Source organism: Staurois parvus, unplaced genomic scaffold (genome assembly GCF_062004578.1).
Source record: "Staurois parvus isolate SC_StPar_1 unplaced genomic scaffold, SC_StPar_1.0 ptg000621l, whole genome shotgun sequence".
NCBI lineage: Eukaryota > Metazoa > Chordata > Amphibia > Anura > Ranidae > Staurois > Staurois parvus.
In genome coordinates this window covers 1,470,811-1,491,694 of record NW_028318417.1, presented here as the reverse complement: position 1 = coordinate 1,491,694, position 20,884 = coordinate 1,470,811, and the positions used below count along the sequence as shown (strand labels likewise).

Here is a 20,884-nt window from a genome sequence, read left to right as displayed (position 1 = left end):
TCCATATAATGTGCTGTTCTGCCCATCCTTGATGAAGAGGGGTTTTGTGGCCTCCAAAATGCATTGGATGTCCTTTGCCTTTGCTTTTCTTGTCATTGGTAGAACATTTAAATATTTTAGACTCTCTTTGCATTTGGAGCTTTATTAACCTACTACCCTTGGTTTTAAAGATGAATTCCAGGTATGGATGTTTTTACGTGGTTACATTGGTCCTTCATGGTGCAATGTAACTGTGCATATACCATTCCTGGCCAGTCCCCCTGGACACTTGAAATCACTGCAGTAGACACTGCTACTCCAATAATCTCCACTAGCTTCTGAGTGGCTCAATTGCTGTTTACTGAACTCTTTTTTTTTTTGTCAATGAATGCAAAGCATTCTCTGATTGGATGAGATGGAGATTGTGACATCACTGTTCTGCTGTTCTAAATCATCCAATCAAAAAACGCTTTGCATTCAGTGAGAAAATGCAAAGGGTTCTCTAAATGGGACCCTTGCAACCTCCTGTGTTCATAATGTGGCAGGGCAGTCACACGGCACACAACCCAGAAGCTAATGGAGATCTTTGGAATAGTGTTGCCTAGTACAGTGATAATCAACTTCCACAGGGATCAGCTAGGAATGATACCATGCATGGCTACATTGGTCCAAGATACACAAATGCAACAATATAAAAATATCCATGTCTGGAATTCTTCTATACCAGTAAAAACCAGACAGGGGTTCTAACCGATCTCCATCCAAAACAAAAATGCATTTTGACTAGATTTGTGCTTTATGAGTAGAACTCAAGCCTATCAGCAGATCTCCATCCCAATTAAAGCAATTCGTTGCCCTTTATCTTCAAGACTTATGATCTGGTGAGGAGTCAGTTTTGCATGAAAAAAAATCTTGCAGAAGGGAAATGTGTTAGCAGTATAACAATTGCTGATTTGGTCCGAATGAGAGAACATCGAAGATGTACATGAGATAAGGCAGGTGACGTTCTATGATATATCTAGTATTTGCGGAATGTAGAAAACAAAATATGCTATAAAAACACTGATTTTTATCAGTTATCAGAAAATCTAGCCACTATCAGAACAAAAAAATACTTAGAAGGATGTGGGCCAATTTCTAGTGGTTGAAAACCCTTATATACAGTTGCAAGAAAAAGTATGTGAACCCCTTGGGATTACGTGGCGTTTTGCATGAATTGGGCATAAAATGTGCTCTGAACGTCATCTAAGTCACAATAGAAGAACACAGTCTGCTGAACATAATACTACACAAACATTAGATGTTGCCATGGTTTAATTGCACATAACATGTAAACATTCACAGTGCAGGGAGGAAAAAGTATGTGAACCTTTGGACTTAATAACTGGTTAACCCTCCTTTGGCAGCAATAACCTCAACCAAACGTTTCCTGTAGTTGCAGATCAGACCTGCACAACGATCTGGAGTCATTTTGGACCACTCCTCTTCACAAAACTGTTTCAGTGTAGCAATATTCTTGGGATGTCTGGTGTGAATCGCTCTCTTAAGGTCATGCCACAGCATTTTAATCGGGTTGAGGTCAGGACTCTGACTGGGCCACTCCAGAAGGCGTATTCTGTGCTGTTGCAGCCATTGTTTTGTTGAATGACTTGTATGCTTTGGGTCATTGTCCTGTTGCATCACCCATCCTCTGCGGAGCTTCAGTTGGCGGACAGATGGTCGTACGTTTTCCTGCAAAATGTCTTGATAAACTCTGGAATTCATTTTCCCATCAATGACAACAATCCGTAAAGGCCCTGAGGCAGCAAAGCAGCCCCAAACCATGATGCTCCCTCCGCCATGTTTCACAGTGGGGATGAGGTTTTGATGTTGGTGTGCTGTGCCTTTTTTTCTCCACACATAGTGTTGTGTGTTCTTCCCAAACAACTCAATCTTGGTTTCATCTGTCCACAGTATATTTTGCCAGTAGTGCTGTGGAACATCCAGGTGCTCTTTTGCAAACTTCAAACGTGCTGCAATCTTCTTTTTGGACAGCAATGGCTTCCTCCGTGGTGTCCTCCCATGTACTCCATTCTTGTTTAATGTTTTCCTTATTGTAGATGTGTCAACAAAAATGTTAGCATGTGCCAGAGATTTCTGTAGGTCTTTATCTGACACTCTGGGATTCTTCTTTACCTCATGCAGCATTCTGAGCTGTGCTCTTGCAGTCATTTTTACAGGACGACCACGCCTAGGGAGAGTAGCAACAGTGCTAAACTTTCTCCATTTGTAGACAGTCTGTCTTACCGTGGACACATGAACATCAAGGCTTTTGGAGATACTTTTGTAACCCTTTCCAGCTTCATGCAAGTCAACAATTCTTGATCGTAGGTCTTCTGAGAGCTCTTTTCTGCGAGGCATGGTTCACATCAGACAGTGCTTCTTGAAACCAGTAAACCCAAAACAGGTGTGTGTTTTTTAAGGGCAGGACAGCTGTCAGCAACACATCCAATATCATCACACTGATTGGAGTCAAGGTTGGCTCACTCCTGGCTCCAATTAGCTCTGGGAGAAGTCATTAAGCTAGGGCCTCACATACTTTTTCCTCCCTGCACTGTGAATGTTTACATGTTATGTGCAATTAAACCATGGCAACATCTAATGTTTGTGTGGTATTATGTTCACCAGACTGTGTTCTTCTATTGTTGTGACTTAGATGACGTTCAGAGCACATTTTATGCCCAATTCCTGCAAAACTCCACGTAATCCCAAGGGGTTCACATACTTTTTCTTGCAACTGTGTACCCAGTGAAGTGACTGGCCTGGTGATACACAGAGATAATACAAGTCCTCCTACATAAATTGTACCTGTTTATCTGCAGTTTTCTTTACTCTATAGCAGTACAAAGTACCCAGTTTACACAACACTCCTGAGCTTCAGAAGGTAGGGAGGTGTGAATGATGTCACATATGTTGATGGAGTATATTGCAGATTACCTGTCTTTAGATATTGAGGATGCATTATACAAAACAGTAAAAGACAATTGAAAAAGATAAAAATGACAAAAAAAGATAAGGCACAGAGCACAGAAATATCAGCTCACAAGATTTCTGGCAGGATGGCCAAACAGGATCAACTAACAGAAGTTCATTTTAGGGTTTACATAAACTTTAAATCAAACCTGATGCGACTTAAAATATTTAAGGTAACTAAAATCTACTAGTACAAGCACCTTACCGTTACTTGGGCTAGTTTTTAGATTGATCTACTGTATGAGGAGTCCCATTGGATCCCAGGCTCAGGCTATACACGAGGCCGGCACAAGTCAAGGTTTACATCCAAAGAGAAAAATAAATAGCTGTGCTTCTACCCCTAGTCTGTGTTTGAGAGGATGGAAATCAGATTCTTGTGCCTGGACATAGGCTGTACATATTTTCCATGAAAATGTAAAAAGTGAGGGTCCAGCACCAAGGCATCATAAGATAAAATCTTTATTGAAGATCCATCATGACATAGAACGAATACGTTCCTACAGTGATAATTGACGTGTTTCAGTCATTTTGTCCTTCGTCACAATCAAATACTATAACCAAAAGCAGCTAATTATATAGGATTCCAAAGCTGTGACAGATGTTCAAGATGCCATTGTGCCCCACTCTCACTTTCTACAAATTAAAGTTTAGCCTATACATGTGGCCTGCAGAAGTTAAGGTGTAGCCAATAAATGTGGCCTGCACAAGTCAAGCTTTAGCCTATGAATGGGGCCTGCACATGTCAAGGTGTAGCCTAAACATGGGACCTTCACGAGTAAACGTTTATCCCATACATGGGGCCTGCACAGGTTAAAGTTTATCATACACATGGGAATGAGTAACACAAGTTAAAGTTTAGCCTTTATATGGGGCTGGCACAAGTCAAAGTTTAGCCTATGCATAGGGCCTGCACCAGTCAAAATTTAGTCTTTACATGGGACCTACACAGGTTGAAGTTTAGCCTATACATGGGGCCTGCACAAGTCAAGGTTTAGCCTATACATGGGGCCTACTCAAGTCAAGGTTTAGTCTTTACATGGGGCCTACTCAAGTCAAGGTTTAGTCTTTACATGGGGCCTACACAAGTCAAGGTTTAGCCTATACATGGGGCCTACTCAAGTCAAGGTTTAGTCTTTACATGGGGCCTACTCAAGTCAAGGTTTAGTCTTTACATGGGGCCTACTCAAGTCAAGGTTTAGTCTTTACATGGGGCCTACATAAGTCAAGGTTTAGTCTTTACATGGGGCCTACACAAGTCAAGGTTTAGCCTATACATGGGGCCTACTCAAGTCAAGGTTTAGTCTTTACATGGGGCCTACTCAAGTCAAGGTTTAGTCTTTACATGGAGCCTACATAAGTCAAGGTTTAGTCTTTACATGGGGCCTGCACAAGTCAACGTTTAGCCTATACATGGGGCCTACTCAAGTCAAGGTTTAGTCTTTACATGTGGCCTACTCAAGTCAAGGTTTAGTCTTTACATGGGGCCTACATAAGTCAAGGTTTAGTCTTTACATGGGGCCTGCACAAGTCAACGTTTAGCCTATACATGGGGCTGGCACAAATCAACGTTTAGCCTCTACATGGGGCATGGACAAGTCAACGTTTAGCCTCTACATGGGGCATGGGCAAGTCAAGGTGTAGTCTATACATTGGCCTGGCACAAGCCAAGGTTTAGCCAAGCACTTCCTAACGCTATGACATGCTCCTGTCATTTAACTGTTAAATGCCAGATTTTCTACTGCCTACCAAAAGCTCTGACCTTTCAAGACTGAACAGCAGGGGAGGAACTTGTTGCAACTAAGATGCAAGATTAGTTTAACACAGTCATGCATTCATTCAAAAAAGTTAAGGTAGATGGAAATCTTATTGGAGAAACATTTAGTTTGCTGCAGCACTGTGAGTGCTAAACATTTTTTTCAACACTGGTTTCATAATTTTTCATCCTTTGCAGCTCAGTGCTGCCTCCTCTTTGTAGGCCCTTGAAGGCTACAGGCACTCCAGCGATTGCTTCATTGCATTTCTCAGGGAGGGGTTTCTGATGGTGCCAGCAGTGGACCGTATCTGTGTAATGAATGTTGAAGTGACCACTTTCAATCTCCAATGAAAGCTCATGAGACAGGTTGACAATGTAGGAAGAAAACTGGAAGACCAGAACAGAGCATTGTCACCTTGTAACAGAAAGGGCCTGAACGAGGACCTTCATGGCAGGAGCATGACTTGTTAATTTAATGAAATCAGCAGAATCTTTGTAAATATCAAAAATTAAAAAAAAAAAATTAAATTCTGAACTTACATTAACGTGGTAAATCTTATACGAGATGTTTATGATTGGGTTTACATCTACTTATAAATCCATTAATATTCTAAAGTATTGGAAGTAAAAAAATTATTTTTGGTTTCATTTAACAGGAGAACACATTCTTTCCTTCGCTGCCTCCCTGGGGAACGCAGAGTTGGTCCGATTGCTACTGCAACATGGAGCCGATGCAGAGGCCAAAGATTCCCATGGTGAGGTTTATTATTCTGCTGCGCAAATTATTTTTATTTTGAATAAAATAAGAATAAAATCTAAAAAATTTTTTATTCTGTAACTACCTACACATCTTTCTGTTCTTTGATCCTTAACCACTCAAGTCCCATAAGCCATTTTAAAATGGCACCAGAATTGAGCAGTTCTCTTCAGTCCCAGCTCGGGTGCAAGCTAGAACCACCGGCTGTCACTGACAACTGACATTGAGCACTATTCTCAGGAGGTGAAACGATCAGCTCCTGGGATTCTGATTTTGCTACACAGCACTCTATTGGAGTGCTTGTAACAGGTCAATGTATATTCTCTGATTGGACAAGGTGGAGAGGCGATGTCATGATCTTTACATTCATTGAGAAAATGCAAAGTGTTGGCTGAATGGTGCCATGATCCGTGAGCGACTCTCTATGTTTACTAAGCAGCAGGGCAGCCACTTGGTGTGGGACCTGGAAGCTAGTGGCTGTGACTACAATGATTTCCAACTTCCACGGGAACTGGCTAGGTATTGATCATGCACACTAACACTGGAACAATGAAACCATGCGAAAACAGTTATACTGTACCTGGAATTCAACTTTAATTGCTCTTAGCCAGGAGGTGTAGAAAAGGGGAGGTAGTGGGATCCAAACACCTCAATTGCATCCACAGTACCACAACTTTCTCTGTCCGAGGCTGAGCCCCCCAAGAAATACAATTATCTATGGCCCTGGTATCAACAAGGGCCACTGCTAGAACCAGCTGCTGACTGAAGATGGTCAAACCTACAACTTGGTTATAGTAGTATGTTTGAGGCTTGTTTGTACTCCCTCTGATAAGGGATTCAAAGTGGCTTTTCCTCTGGAAAAAAAGAGGAGCTTTTTGAAACCGACCTATGAAAAGCCATTCACTTTTTTTCCCACCCTATAAGGTGCTCTCCCAGGTCAAAATTGATATAATTAATTAATAGTTTATTTTCCATGGACAGCTGGGAAATGATCCACTGACGTAACATTTCCCTTTCCATCCCTATATATCAACTAAGGAAGATCCAATTATTTTACCGTCTTTATTTTCTTCGCAAGCAAAAGCAGATAAGTAACTAAAGTGGGATACATGTGAAACCTAAAAATGTAATTACATTTCTATTTGATATTATAACTACTTATATAATATATAATGTATGTACTATATATATACAGTTGCAAGAAAAAGTATGTGAACCCCTTGGGATTACGTGGAGTTTTGCATGAATTGGGCATAAAATGTGCTCTGAACGTCATCTAAGTCACAATAGAAGAACACAGTCTGCTGAACATAATACTACACAAACATTAGATGTTGCCATGGTTTAATTGCACATAACATGTAAACATTCACAGTGCAGGGAGGAAAAAGTATATGAACCTTTGGACTTAATAACTGGTTGACCCTCCTTTGGCAGCAATAACCTCAACCAAACGTTTCCTGTAGTTGCAGATCAGACCTGCACAACGATCTGGAGTCATTTTGGACCACTCCTCTTCACAAAACTGTTTCAGCGTAGCAATATTCTTGGGATGTCTGGTGTGAATGGCTCTCTTAAGGTCATGCCACAGCATTTTAATCGGGTTGAGGTCAGGACTCTGACTGGGCCACTCCAGAAGGCGTATTCTGTGCTGTTGCAGCCATTGTTTTGTTGATTGACTTGTATGCTTTGGGTCATTGTCCTGTTGCATCACCCATCCTCTGCGGAGCTTCAGTTGGCGGACAGATGGTCGTACGTTTTCCTGCAAAATGTCTTGATAAACTCTGGAATTCATTTTCCCATCAATGACAACAATCCGTAAAGGCCCTGAGGCAGCAAAGCAGCCCCAAACCATGATGCTCCCTCCGCCATGTTTTACAGTGGGGATGAGGTTTGATGTTGGTGTGCTGTGCCTTTTTTTCTCCACACATAGTGTTGTGTGTTCTTCCCAAACAACTCAATCTTGGTTTCATCTGTCCACAGTATATTTTGCCAGTAGTGCTGTGGAACATCCAGGTGCTCTTTTGCAAACTTCAAACGTGCTGCAATCTTCTTTTTGGACAGCAATGGCTTCCTCCGTGGTGTCCTCCCATGTACTCCATTCTTGTTTAATGTTTTCCTTATTGTAGATGTGTCAACAAAAATGTTAGCATGTGCCAGAGATTTCTGTAGGTCTTTATCTGACACTCTGGGATTCTTCTTTACCTCATGCAGCATTCTGAGCTGTGCTCTTGCAGTCATTTTTACAGGACGACCACGCCTAGGGAGAGTAGCAACAGTGCTAAACTTTCTCCATTTGTAGACAGTCTGTCTTACCGTGGACACATGAACATCAAGGCTTTTGGAGATACTTTTGTAACCCTTTCCAGCTTCATGCAAGTCAACAATTCTTGATCGTAGGTCTTCTGAGAGCTCTTTTCTGCGAGGCATGGTTCACATCAGACAGTGCTTCTTGAAACCAGTAAACCCAAAACAGGTGTGTGTTTTTTAAGGGCAGGACAGCTGTCAGCAACACATCCAATATCATCACACTGATTGGAGTCAAGGTTGGCTCACTCCTGGCTCCAATTAGCTCTGGGAGAAGTCATTAAGCTAGGGCCTCACATACTTTTTCCTCCCTGCACTGTGAATGTTTACATGTTATGTGCAATTAAACCATGGCAACATCTAATGTTTGTGTGGTATTATGTTCACCAGACTGTGTTCTTCTATTGTTGTGACTTAGATGACGTTCAGAGCACATTTTATGCCCAATTCCTGCAAAACTCCACGTAATCCCAAGGGGTTCACATACTTTTTCTTGCAACTGTATATATATATATATATATATATATATATATATATATACACACACACACTGCTTTTTTTCTCAGAGAATAGGTGCAGGAACTCCTTGCCATTACATACATTCAGTGCCGGAGGAGCCATTCCCCTGTATGTGTATATATACACACTGCTCAAAAACATTAAAGGAACACTTTTTAATCAGAGTATAGCATTGAGTCAATGAAACTCCTGGGATATTGATCTGGTCAGGTAAGTAGCAGAGGGGGTTGTTAATCAGTTTCAGCTGCTTTGGTGTTAATGAAATTAACAACAGATGAACTAGATGGGCAACAATGAGACCACCCTCAAAACAGGAATGGTTTTACAGGTGGAGGTCACTGACATTTTTTTTCCCTACTCGTCTTTTCTGACTGTTTTTCACTAGTTTTGCATTTGGCTAAGGTCAGTGTCCCTACTGGTAGCAAGAGGCGATACCTGGAACCTACAGAGGTTGCACAGGCAGTCCAACTCCTCCAGGTTGGCACATCAATATGTTCCATTGCCAGAAGACTGGCTGTGTCTCCCAGCACAGTCTCCAGAGCATGGAGGAGATTAAAGGAGACAGGCAGTTACTCTAGGAGAGCTGGACAGGGCCATAGAAGGTCCTTAACCCATCAGCAGGACCGGTATCTGCTCCTTTGTGCAAGGAGGAATAAATGTCTAAATGTCTCTGACCAAACAATCAGAAACAGACTTCATGAGGGTGGCCTGAGGGCCCGACGTCCTCTAGTGGGCCCTGTGCTCACTGCCTGGCACCATAGAGCTCAATTGGCATTTTCCATTGAACACCAGAATTGGCAGGTCCACCACTGGCACCCTGTGCTTTTCACAGATGAGAGCAGGTTCACCCTGAGCACATATGACAGATGTGAAAGGGTCTGGAGAAGGCGTGGAGAACGTTCTGCTGCCTGTAACATGGTTCAGCATGACCGTTTTGGTTGTGGGTCAGTGATGGTCTGGGGAGGCATATCCATGGAGGGACGCACAGACCTCTACAGGCTAGACAATGGCACCCTGACTGCCATTAGGTATCGGGATGAAATCCTTGGACCCATTGTCAGACCCTACACTGGCACATTGGGTCCTGGGTTCCTATTGGTGCATGACAATGCCCGGCCTCATGTGGCAAGACTATGCAGGCAGTTCCTGGAGGATGAAGGAATCAATACCATTGAATGGCCCTCATGTCTGACCTAAATCTAATAGAACACCTCTGGGATGTCATATTTCGGTCCATCCGACGCCGCCAGGTTGCACCTCAGACTGTCCAGGAGCTCAGTGATGCCCTGGTCCAGATCTGGGAGGAAATACCTCAGGACACCATCAGTCATCTCATTAGGAGCATGCCCCAATGTTGTTAGGCATGCATACAAGCACGTGGGGGCCATACAAACTACTGAGGACCATTCTGAGTTTCTACAATTAAATTTCAGTAAAATGGATTAGCCTGCTGCATTATGTTTTCATTTTGATTTTTGTGGTGTCTTTGAATTCAGTCCTCTGTAGGTCGATCATTTTAATTTCCATCAAATAATGGGGAATCCTTACATTCCTAACACATTACCCCGTCCATGTCAGTATAGATATCAAGCAGGAGATTTTCCCCCATTGAGATCTGATGGGTTTTCAAAGTGTTCCCTTAATTTTTTTGACCAGTGTATAGAAAGATATTTATTACTAGTTGCTAGTGCTGCCCACCCTCTTAAACTTTATATATTTATTTCTCATATATTTGTACCACCCGTCATCTAATCCTAGTTCTCCAATTTCTCTCCCCCTCCTGCAGGGAACACCGTCCTCCACATTTTGGCCTTACAACCCAACAAAATGTCAGCCTGTCAGATGTATGACCTCATCTTGGGCCATCACAAAGAGAAGTTTGGGCCCGGTTTAGAAGGGATCACCAACAATGATGGGCTGACCCCGCTGAAGATGGCGGCGGTAGAAGGAAACACTGTGGTATGTACAGTCTCTGCCCGAATCACACACCTACTGAGCGACATATCAGACTGGATGTCGCTCCACTTCCTTAAACTGAACCTCTCCAAAACCGAGCTCCTAGTCTTCCCCCCAGCCCGGACCCCACTCCCCATTGACTTCTCCACCATGTCCAACAACGCCACCATCAAACCCGCCCCGCAGGCCAGAGTACTTGGTGTCATTCTGGACTCCAACCTATCCTTCCATCCCCAAGTCCAATCTTTAACAAACTCGTGCAGACTCCACCTCCGCAATATCGCCAAAATCCGCACGTTCCTAACCCCAGAAACCACTAAACAGCTCATCCACTCCCTCATCATATCACGACTCGACTACTGCAACTCCCTCCTCACTGGCCTGCCTTGCCGCTGGCTATCCCCGCTTCAGTCGATCCTGAATACGGCTGCCAGACTCATTCACCTTTCCAACCGCTCCACCACCCCCCTCTGCCAATCCCTCCACTGGCTTCCGATTGCACAACGGATCAAATTCAAAATCCTAACACTGATGTACAAAGCCGTCCACCACACTGTCCCGAACTACATCACTGACCTAATATCCAAGTACCACCCAGCACGCACACTCCGCTCCTCACAAGGCCTCCTTCTCTCTAGTTCTCTGGTCTCCTCCTCCCATGCCCGCCTCCAGGACTTCTCCAGGGTGTCACCCATCCTCTGGATCTCCCTGCCCCAACCCATCAGATTATCACCTACTCTCCTCTCCTTTTGGCGCACCCTGAAAACCCATCTCTTCAGGGAAGCCTACCCACCCCCTGCTAACTTGCCGACCTCCTCCACTCTTCCTACCACTCCATCCCCCACAGCTATCTCCTCCTGTACCACCATCCCCTCCCTCCTAGATTGTAAACTCGAAAGAGCAGGGCCCTCGATCCCCTCATGTTTTGCATTGTATTGTTATTGTTCTGTCACATGTTCTGTCCCCCTTTGTAATGTACAGCGCTGAGCAAACTATCGGCGCTTTATCAATACTGTATAATAATAATATGGAAGGATCCATCCTCCATAGCAGAGAAATGTATTGTTATTGTAATATGGGGTCTCTGGGTAATGGTTCAAACTAATAGAGTCCATGGTCATTGATCAATAGCAAAGTATAACCTTAATGGGGGGGGGGGGGGTGTAGAGCAGGGTAAGCGTGGAGGACCTCAGTCATTAAAAATACAGATTGAGTCAGATTTATTTATACTACACAAAAGGCGGATAGAATCACCAACTGGAACTAAAAAAATGCCCCTGCGTTGGTGGTGTCACTGAAAGGAAAAAATGCCAATGCATTCATCTAGTCAGTCTGAGGGGGACTGTTTTGGCATCTGTGTCAGCGTGATGAAGGGGGAAAGTGAAAGTGGGCTATTTGGGGTGCATGGAACTAAAGGGATCTGGGGGAACTCTGAGGAAGGGAGGGGGACTGAAAAGGCTAAGATGCTCTTGGGAGGGTTCTTAGAAGTAGAGGGGGCTCTAGGGCGGAGTTGTCCCCCAACACTCTATGTAATCAATCAGTTCAGATCTCCTTCTGTATGGAATGAAGGCAGCTTCTCCCATCTTTAGTCATGTGGTATGTCACCTGGCAAGAGGAGACAGGAAAAAGGCCTTCACTTCCCAGCAGCTATCAGGCCCTGCTCTAACAAGTGTGACTGTGTAGTCCGTCCCCTCCTGAAGCTCCCAGCGTGCCCCCACCTATTAACACTGCACCCAGGGCACGTGTCCCTAATGCCCCCCACTCCTTGTCCCAGCCCTGCCACTCTATACAACAGACTATTTTCAGCAAAAAAACTCCTTTAAGTGACCTGACTAAAGGGTGACTGGTTGCCATGAGTAGTTTCATTTTGTAAATTTAGTGCTTTAAGCATAATTGTATTAAATGAGCCTCACCTAATATTGGTCTCCTTAGATGTTCCAGCACATTGTACAGAAGAGAAGACATCTGCAATGGACATTTGGTCAGATTAGCTGCTATCTTTATGACCTGATGGAGATCGATGTATGGGGGGATCCCAAGTCAGTATTGGATCTGGTGATCTCTGGAAAAAAAAGAGAGGTGTGTATGGAGTGAACCCCTTCTGGAAGAGGTTCTAATCTCTCTGCTAAAGGAAACCATTTTTATTACTGCTTGTTTTGCTTTTGAAGAGTTCTCCCACTTTCTGTCCGATAAACGTTGTCAGCAGGACAATAAGTGGGAGCAGGGGCGGACTGACAACTCATGGGGCCCACGGGCAATAGGGAATCATGGAGCCCCTGTGTCCTTGCCCAAACTCAAAAAAGCCTATGAAAAAGGTACCAGGGGCATCTCATGGGGCCCCCTACTGACCCCGGGCCCTTGGGCAGTGCCCGAGTTTCCAAATGGTCAGTCCACCCCTGAGTGGGAGGAATTCTCTCTAACAGAGCCACACATAGCAATAAAAACCAGGCTAACCTTGCCTGACTCTATCCAAGACAAGGAAAATATGATTTTTGTACTTACCATAAAATCTTTTTCAGCAAATCTGTTAAGGGACCCAGGAATTCAGTTACAGTCGGGTTATACTGCTGCCTATAAGCAGTTGGGATACTGGCAAACAGAAAAAGTTGTAAGCCAGCATTTCTCAGTTTTGTGAGGAAGCAGTGCACAGGGCCAAAAGAAAACCTAGACGTGTGGGACCCTCAATAAACTCAAAGAAAGGTACAGTTGTGCTCAAAAGTTTGCATACCCCGGCAGAAATTGTGAAATTTTGGCATTGATATTGAAAATATGACTGATCATGCCAAAAAATGCTCTTTTATTGAAGGATGATGATCATATGAAGTCATTTATTATCAAACAGTTTGGCTCCTTTCTAAATCATAATGATAACTGAAATCCCCCAAGTGGCCCGGATCAGAAGTTTCCCTACCCTGGAATGTTGGCCTTGGTACAGACACACAAGGTGACACACACGGGTTAAAATGCCAATTAGAGGTTAATGTCCCACATCTGTGACTTTTTAAATTGCAATTAGTGTCAGTGTATAAATAGTCAATGAGTTTGTTAGCTCTTATGTGGAAGCACTGACTAGGCTAGATACTGAGCCATGGGGATCAGAAAAGAACTGTCAACAGTCCTGTGTAACAAGGTAATGGAACTTTATAAAGATAGAAAAGGACATAAAAAGATGTCCAAAGCCATGAATATGCCAATCAGTACTGTTAAATCACCTATTAAGAAGTGGAAAGTTCGGGGATCTCATGATACCAAGCCAAGGTCAGATAGACCAAGAAAGATTGCAGCCACAACTGCCAGAAGAATTGTCTGGGATACAAAGGGAAACCCATAGGTAACCACAAGAATAATACAGGCTGCTCTGGAATAAGACAGTGTAGTTGTTTTGAAGGAGCACAATATGTGTCAGGGCCAAGTTTTCTGCCGCGATGCGCTGGGCGGCGCATGCGCAGAACACTGACACTCTTTAGCCAGTGGGCAACGGGACCCGGGCGATCGCGATGGCCACGCATGCGCACTCGCGATCGCGGACACGCACCTGGCACCAATGACAGTGCAGGGCGCGCTATTTAAACGGGGCAGGAGGTATGTCAATTGCTGTTTGGTCTTATTGTCCTGTTCCTGTATTCTGATCCTGTGAATCTTCTGTTGCCGACCTCTGCATTGATCCTGACCCTGCTGATTGTCTCCTGCTTGACCCCTGGCTTGACCCGACCATTCTTCTGCCTGATCCTCTGTACCACGCTGCCCGTTAGTTGCTGAACCTGGCTCGTGACCCTGACCATTCTCTGCCTGCTCCTCTGGTACCTCACCGCCCGCACGTTGCTGACCTGGCCTGCTTGACTACTCCTTACGTTACCCTGACGATCCATCCATCCATCCTGCATGGATCTGTCCCTGTTACCAGGCCTGCCAGCCTCTTCACATCAGGCTCCATTTCCCGCACACCCCTGACTGTGCTCTCTACCACTGCCGGACGTACTCAGGGGTCGCGACCTGGTCTCAGTCTGCTCCAAGTCCATCCCCACCATCAGGGGCCCTGGTGAATAAGCAGATTGGGACTTAGACCCCGCGCCCTGAGGAACCCCATGCTGTGGGTTGCTAGAGACTCCGCCAGGCGGTGCTTGACAATATGATGACACTTCAACAAAAATGAGCTGCATGGTGGAGGTTCCAGGAAGAAGCCTTTACTGCATCAATGACACAAAAAGGCCCATTTAGGCATGTCAAGGTGTTGTCAAGCATATTGTAACCGGGCTTTTTTGTGGCATTGGTGCAGTAAAGGCTTCTTTCTGGCACCTCAAGCAAACAGCTGATTTTTGTTCAAGTATCTCCATATTGTACTCATCCACACCATCATTTTCCAGAGCAGCCTGGATTTCTATTGTGGTTGCCTGTTTGTTTTTCTTTGAATCCTTCTGGCAGTTATGGCTGCAATCTATCTTGTTCTACCTGACCTTGACTTGGTATCAAGAGATCCCCGAACTTTCCACTTCTCAATAGGTGATTTAACAGTACTGATTGGCATATTCAAGGCTTTGGGCATCTTTTTATATCCTTTTCCATCTTTATAAAGCTCCATTACCTTGTTACGCAGGACTTTTGACAGTTTTTTTCTGACCCCCATGGCTCAGTATCTAGCCTAGTCAATGCTTCCACATAAGAGCTAACAAACTCATTGACTATTTATACACTGACATTAATTGCAATTTAAAAAGCCACAGATGTGGGACATTAACCTCTAATTGGCATTTTAACCCGTGTGTGTCACCTTGTGTGTCTAAACAAAAATATAAAACTTTTCCCTTTAACAAATAAATAACAATAAAATAAAAATAAAACCAACATAAAAGACATAAAAAACATAAAAATTGTCCAAAATATCCAAAATTCAAAAAATAGTCCCCACAGGTGTAAATAATAATTTTTCTTTCTTCTTTCATCAAAAAACTCCTTCTCAATACCCGCAAATCCTGATGACAGTACACCTCAAAAAGAAAAAACTTGACATAGTGTCATACCTTTTAAATAATACAACACACGTGCCACTCACTGTGCAGCATGCAAAAATCTTTATAAATGTGTATACTCTATAGACGAGTGTCTATACACATGCAAATATTATATATAGAGAATATAGATATAGGTGAAACACACTCACATAAGATAGTGTCATAAGCACCATGTGTAAAAGCAACTCCAAATTATCACTGCAAGTGTGTATCACCACACCCTGTATACATCAGTGATCACCTAAACCCAAAACAACACTTTCCAACTCATATGCTGATTGGTAATTACCCTATATAAAAAACATCAGGGCATAACACCACTCTGGGTTAATTTCTCCTCATACCGATTTCATCCAATGCTAGGGTTTTTCTTCCATTATCCTCAAGAAAATCCACAGTCACAGATAGTATATAAAATATCCTCCTTTATTTGGTAACTCACATAAAATTTGGGTGAAACAGCTCCTCCTCACAGGGATACAAGTGTAGACAGATTCAGGGAAACATTGGCCACATGTTCCCACTTCCAAGATGGCCGCGATTGCACTTCCGGTCAACGTCGATACGTCTGACGTCACGAGTCTCTGACGCGTTTCACTTCCTATGACTTTTTCAGAAGGGTAAGGACTGCGCATCGACTCCTTATGTACCGCCCTTCATACACTAACGGCACCTCTAACCGCCATCTTGGAAGCTGGAAAACGCCGCCCACACTTATCTACACTATGCCTTACTACAACAAATGATCTAAAGCAGTGGTTCTCAACCTTTCTAATGCCGCGACCCCTTAATACAGTTCCTCATGTTGTGGTGACCCCCAACCATAAAATTATTTTCGTTGCTACTTCATAACTGTAATTTTTCAGTGGGAGGACTAGTGCCACATCATTGGTGTCAGTGGGAGGAATAGTGCCCCATCATTGGTGTCAGTGGGAGGAATAGTGCCCCATCACTGATGTCAGTGGGATGAATAGTGTCCCATCGTTGGTGTCAGTGGGAGGAATAGTGCCCCATCATTGGTGTCAGTGGGATGAATAGTGTCCCATCGTTGGTGTCAGTGGGAGGAATAGTGCCCCATCATTAGTATCAGTGGGAGGAATAGTGCCCCATCATTGGTGTCAGTGGGATGAATAGTGTCCCATCGTTGGTGTCAGTGGGAGGAATAGTGCCCCATCATTAGTATCAGTGGGAGGAATAGTGCCCCATCGTTGGTGTCAGTGGGAGGAATAGTGCCCCATCGTTGGTGTCAGTGGGAGGAATAGTGCCCCATCGTTGGTGTCAGTGGGAGGAATAGTGCCCCATCGTTGGTGTCAGTGGGAGGTATAGTGCCCCATCGTTGGTGTCAGTGGGAGGTATAGTGCCCCATCGTTGGTGTCAGTGGGAGGAATAGTGCCCCATCGTTGGTGTCATTGGGAGGAATCGTGCCCCATCGTTGGTGTCATTGGGAGGAATCGTGCCCCATCGTTGGTGTCAGTGGGGGGAATAGTGCCCCATCGTTGGTGTCAGTGGGAGGAATAGAGCCCCATCATTGGTGTCAGTGGGAGGAATAGTGCCCCATCATTGGTGTCAGTGGGGGGAATAGTGCCTCATCATTGGTGTCAGTGGGAGGAATGATGCCCCATCATTGGGGTCAGGGGGGGGGAATAGTGCCCCATCATTGGTGTCAGTGGGGGGGGGAAATAGTGTCCCATCATTGGTGTCGGTGGGGGGAGGAATAGTGCCCCATCGTTGGTGTCAGTGGGGGGAGGAATAGTGCCCCATGGTTGGTGTCAGTGGGAGGAATAGTGCCCCATCATTGATGTCAGTGGGGGGAGGAATAGTGCCCCATCGTTGGTGTCAGTGGGAGAAATAGTGCCCCATCGTTGGTATTAGTGACACAAATGATGGGGCACTATTCCTCCCACTGACACCAATGATACTTACCTTGCTGACCCCTGCTCCAGCCTGGGCTCGCTCTCTCACTTACCTGTCAGCTGTCTTCCTTCTCTAGCCGCTCTCCTCTTCACTTACTCCGGCAGTTCCCTCGATCTTCTTAGATCTACGCGCGCTGCCGCTCGGCTCCTCCTCTCCAAGCTCCACTTTCTCGCCGGTGATTGGCCGCCTGTGTGCCTCTCCTGAGCTACAGTTCCGGTGGCCAATCAGCGGCGAGGAGGCGGAGCTGTTGAGTGATCCCGGAGGTGTGGCCAGGTGACAGGGCAGCGTATCATCCCGCCCACACATCGCCTGAGTCAGAGGAGCGGTGTCTCGGTTCCTAAGACCATCGGAAATATGTGTTTTCCGATGTTCTTAGGCGACCCCTGTGAAATGGTCGTTCGACCCCCAAAGGGGTCGCGACCCCCAGGTTGAGAACCGCTGATCTAAAGGCTATTCACATCTTATCCCAAACCCTGTGCCTCTATGAAGTTATATACAACACAGAGACTGCAATTAAATATACAACATCAATCAAATTAAGAATAAAAAAATGCCAACGTACAGATATAAACATCTCAATAAATTATGTACATATATATACTCCATGATATTAAACACATGTATATGCTCCAAATTGATCTACTTCACCCCTTAAGCCAACCATATACAATATAATCTTATACCATTCTAAAAATCCATAGAAACATATCTATTCCCATTAGTATATACATATTCATATATTGCACATACCAAATGCTCCCTCTACTGGTCAAAATTTAAAACCGCCCTTATACTAAATTGTTTCCTTAATTCTATCCTATTTTCTTATACAGCCCCCCATACAATTATTTAAATCCATAAATATCATCGTATACCATATATATTAATATCAATATACACCTCTATCATTTTTTCGTATATCCAGACACATATCCTAACACCTAATAAAATTTATTTTTCATTTTTCTTTTTTTATAATAAAACACTATAATTAAATACACATCATCAGATAATTCATAATTTAAAACCATTCTTCTATTGCTTTTATAAATTTTATAATTATCAATCTTATATTACCTCCATGGGTCCACCCATTAATTTCATGAATCCATATACACTTCCCTCATTAAATATGGGGTATTTTTTAAACAATATCCTATAAGGTAAATATAAATGACATATTAATTCTAAAATATTCATTAAAATATTCATTAAAATATATATTAAATTAAAAATCCGAAATGAAACAGTTCAAATCCAATTCCATATTTAAATAAGTATTCAATTTAAAAATCCAATATGTCTCATTTTGCGAAATACTCTTTACCCTATTACTTCCTCTCCAATGGGAATCAACCATGTCTATACCACAAAACTTAATTCCCCTAGGGTCAGAGTTATGATGTTCCTTAAAATGTCGTGAAACGTTATGGTCCTTTTTACCTTTCAAGATATTTGCTACATGTTCCTTTAATCTGATACCCAAGTTCCTTTTAGTTCTTCCTACATATTGTAATGGACAAGGACATTCTAAAACATAGGTCACATACTTAGTATCACATGTAATACATTTTTTTATATTAAATTCTTCTCCTGTATGAACCGATTTGTAACTCAAGATTTTTCTCTCCTTAATACCTGTCACTTTACAAATTTTACATTTTTTACAAGGATAGAACCCCTGTAGATCGAACATCCTTGTTTTTTTAGGGGGTGAGATGACCCCCTTGACTAATAGGGTCCGTAAGTTATCACTTTTTCTATAAACAAACTGGGGTTGGCTAGGTAACACATTACTCAATATTTGATCTTTTTTCAGAATAGGCCAATATCTTTTAAAAATACCCTCTACTTCTTTGTACTGACAGTTAAATTTTGAAATAAAAGCAAAATCAACTCCATTTTTTTATTTTTTCTTTGTAGTTTCAGTCTTTATCTTAGTTTCCCCTATGTAGTTTTTGCTAACTTTAAATCTAGCTTTTTCCAATTCTATTGGATTATACCCTTTCATTATAAATCTTTGTTTTATCAGTTGTGATTGGGTAATATAGTCCTCTAATTTGGAACAATTCCTCATTATTCTCGTAAATTGTCCAATGGGGATCCCACGAATCCATTGGGGATGATGGCAACTCGTCGTAGGAATAAACCCATTCCTGTCAGTATCCTTGAAAAAAGTTTTAAAACAAATTCTGTTTTCATATTTAAAAATATTTAAATCTAAAAAATTGGCCGATTCCCTATCAATCTTACATGTAAAACCCAACCCATATTCATTATCTTTAATGAGATCTAGAAAAATCTGTAAATTCTCTTCCGTACCCTCCCAGATGATTAAAATATTGTCAATATATCTTCTCCAGATTTTGAGGCCTTCCCATTGTTTACCAAAGATGATCTTATCTTCCCATTTTGATAAAAGGATATTTGCCACACTAGGGGCAAACTTGGCGCCCATCGCCACACCCTTTCTCTGTTCATAAAACTCCCCTTTATACCAAAAAAAGTTTTTGCTCATACTAAACTCGAGTAATTGGATAATAAACTTCCTCTGTTTTAAATGTAGGTCTGAGAAATTGTTCAGACCCCATTTTACAGCCTCAATACCATCTTGATGTCTAATATTAGTGTAGAGAGAATTAATGTCTATTGTTACAAAAAGGGTATTCTGTGAAATCTCCATTCCTTCTAATAGATCTATCACATCTCGGCTATCCTTCAAATACGACGGCATTCCCTTCACAATTGGTTGCAGATAAAAATCCGCATCTTCCCCAATTCTCGAATGTATCGACCCAATGCCGTTTATAATTGGCCTACCTGGGGGTTTTGTCAGGCTTTTGTGTATTTTAGGTAAAATATAAATAAACGGGGTTCTACAATGTGAAGGAATTAAATATAACGCTTCTTTCTCATTTAAAATTTTATTATCTTTCGCTTGATTTACTAATTTTTTTAACTTTTATATAAAACAATCAGATTTTTTTAAATCTTCACATATGTGTCTGAATCACTTAAAATGAGTTCCATCTCTTCTTCATATTGTGTGTCTGTACCAAGGCCAAACATTCCAGGGTATGTAAACTTTTGATGATGGCCATTTGGGTGATTTCTGTTATCATTATGATTTAGAAATGAGCCATACAACTATTTGATAATAAATGGCTTCATATGATCATCATCCTTCAATAAAAGAGCATTTTTTTGCATGATCAGTCATATTTTCAATATCAATGCCAAAATTTCACAATTTCTGCCAGGGTATGCAAACTTTTGAGCACAACTGTATCTCAAAGAAAGTGGAAAAATATGTATCCGTCATCCATTGAAGGACACAGGAATTCATTAACATTTGAGATGTCTAAAAGCAGTCCAACTGAGGGGTGGACTCTAGCCTCAGAGAAGTCCAAAAGAAATTTGTAAACCAACCACATTTTAGTGGAATTTGAAGGTTCAATGCCTGAATCAAAGCTAGATGAATCTCTCCCTCAGAGAGGGAAACTGCCACAACCTGGCGGAGAGCACTGAGCATTGAAGTGGTGCTGCAGACTAGGACAAAGAAAAAAACCCACAAGGTAAACTTCACTTGAAAGAACAATGGACCTAAATCAGTGAGAGAGTAGAAGGCCAACCTACAATTCCACCAAAGAAAAAAAAATCAAGTGGAAACAAAATTAC

The 20,884-nt window shown here is 42.7% G+C and overlaps 1 protein-coding gene across 1 annotated transcript in view; it reads left to right on the top strand.

Annotated features, from left to right (window-relative positions):
- Nucleotides 1-20,884, top strand: part of LOC149449396 (transient receptor potential cation channel subfamily V member 5-like) — a 56,386-nt gene that overhangs the window by 14,420 nt on the left and 21,082 nt on the right. The window contains exons 5-7 of the mRNA XM_089693313.1: nucleotides 5,401-5,499; nucleotides 10,114-10,286; nucleotides 12,216-12,362. Of these exons, the coding sequence (XP_089549439.1) occupies nucleotides 5,401-5,499; nucleotides 10,114-10,286; nucleotides 12,216-12,362 (419 nt within the window). The remainder of the gene's footprint in view (nucleotides 1-5,400; nucleotides 5,500-10,113; nucleotides 10,287-12,215; nucleotides 12,363-20,884) is intronic.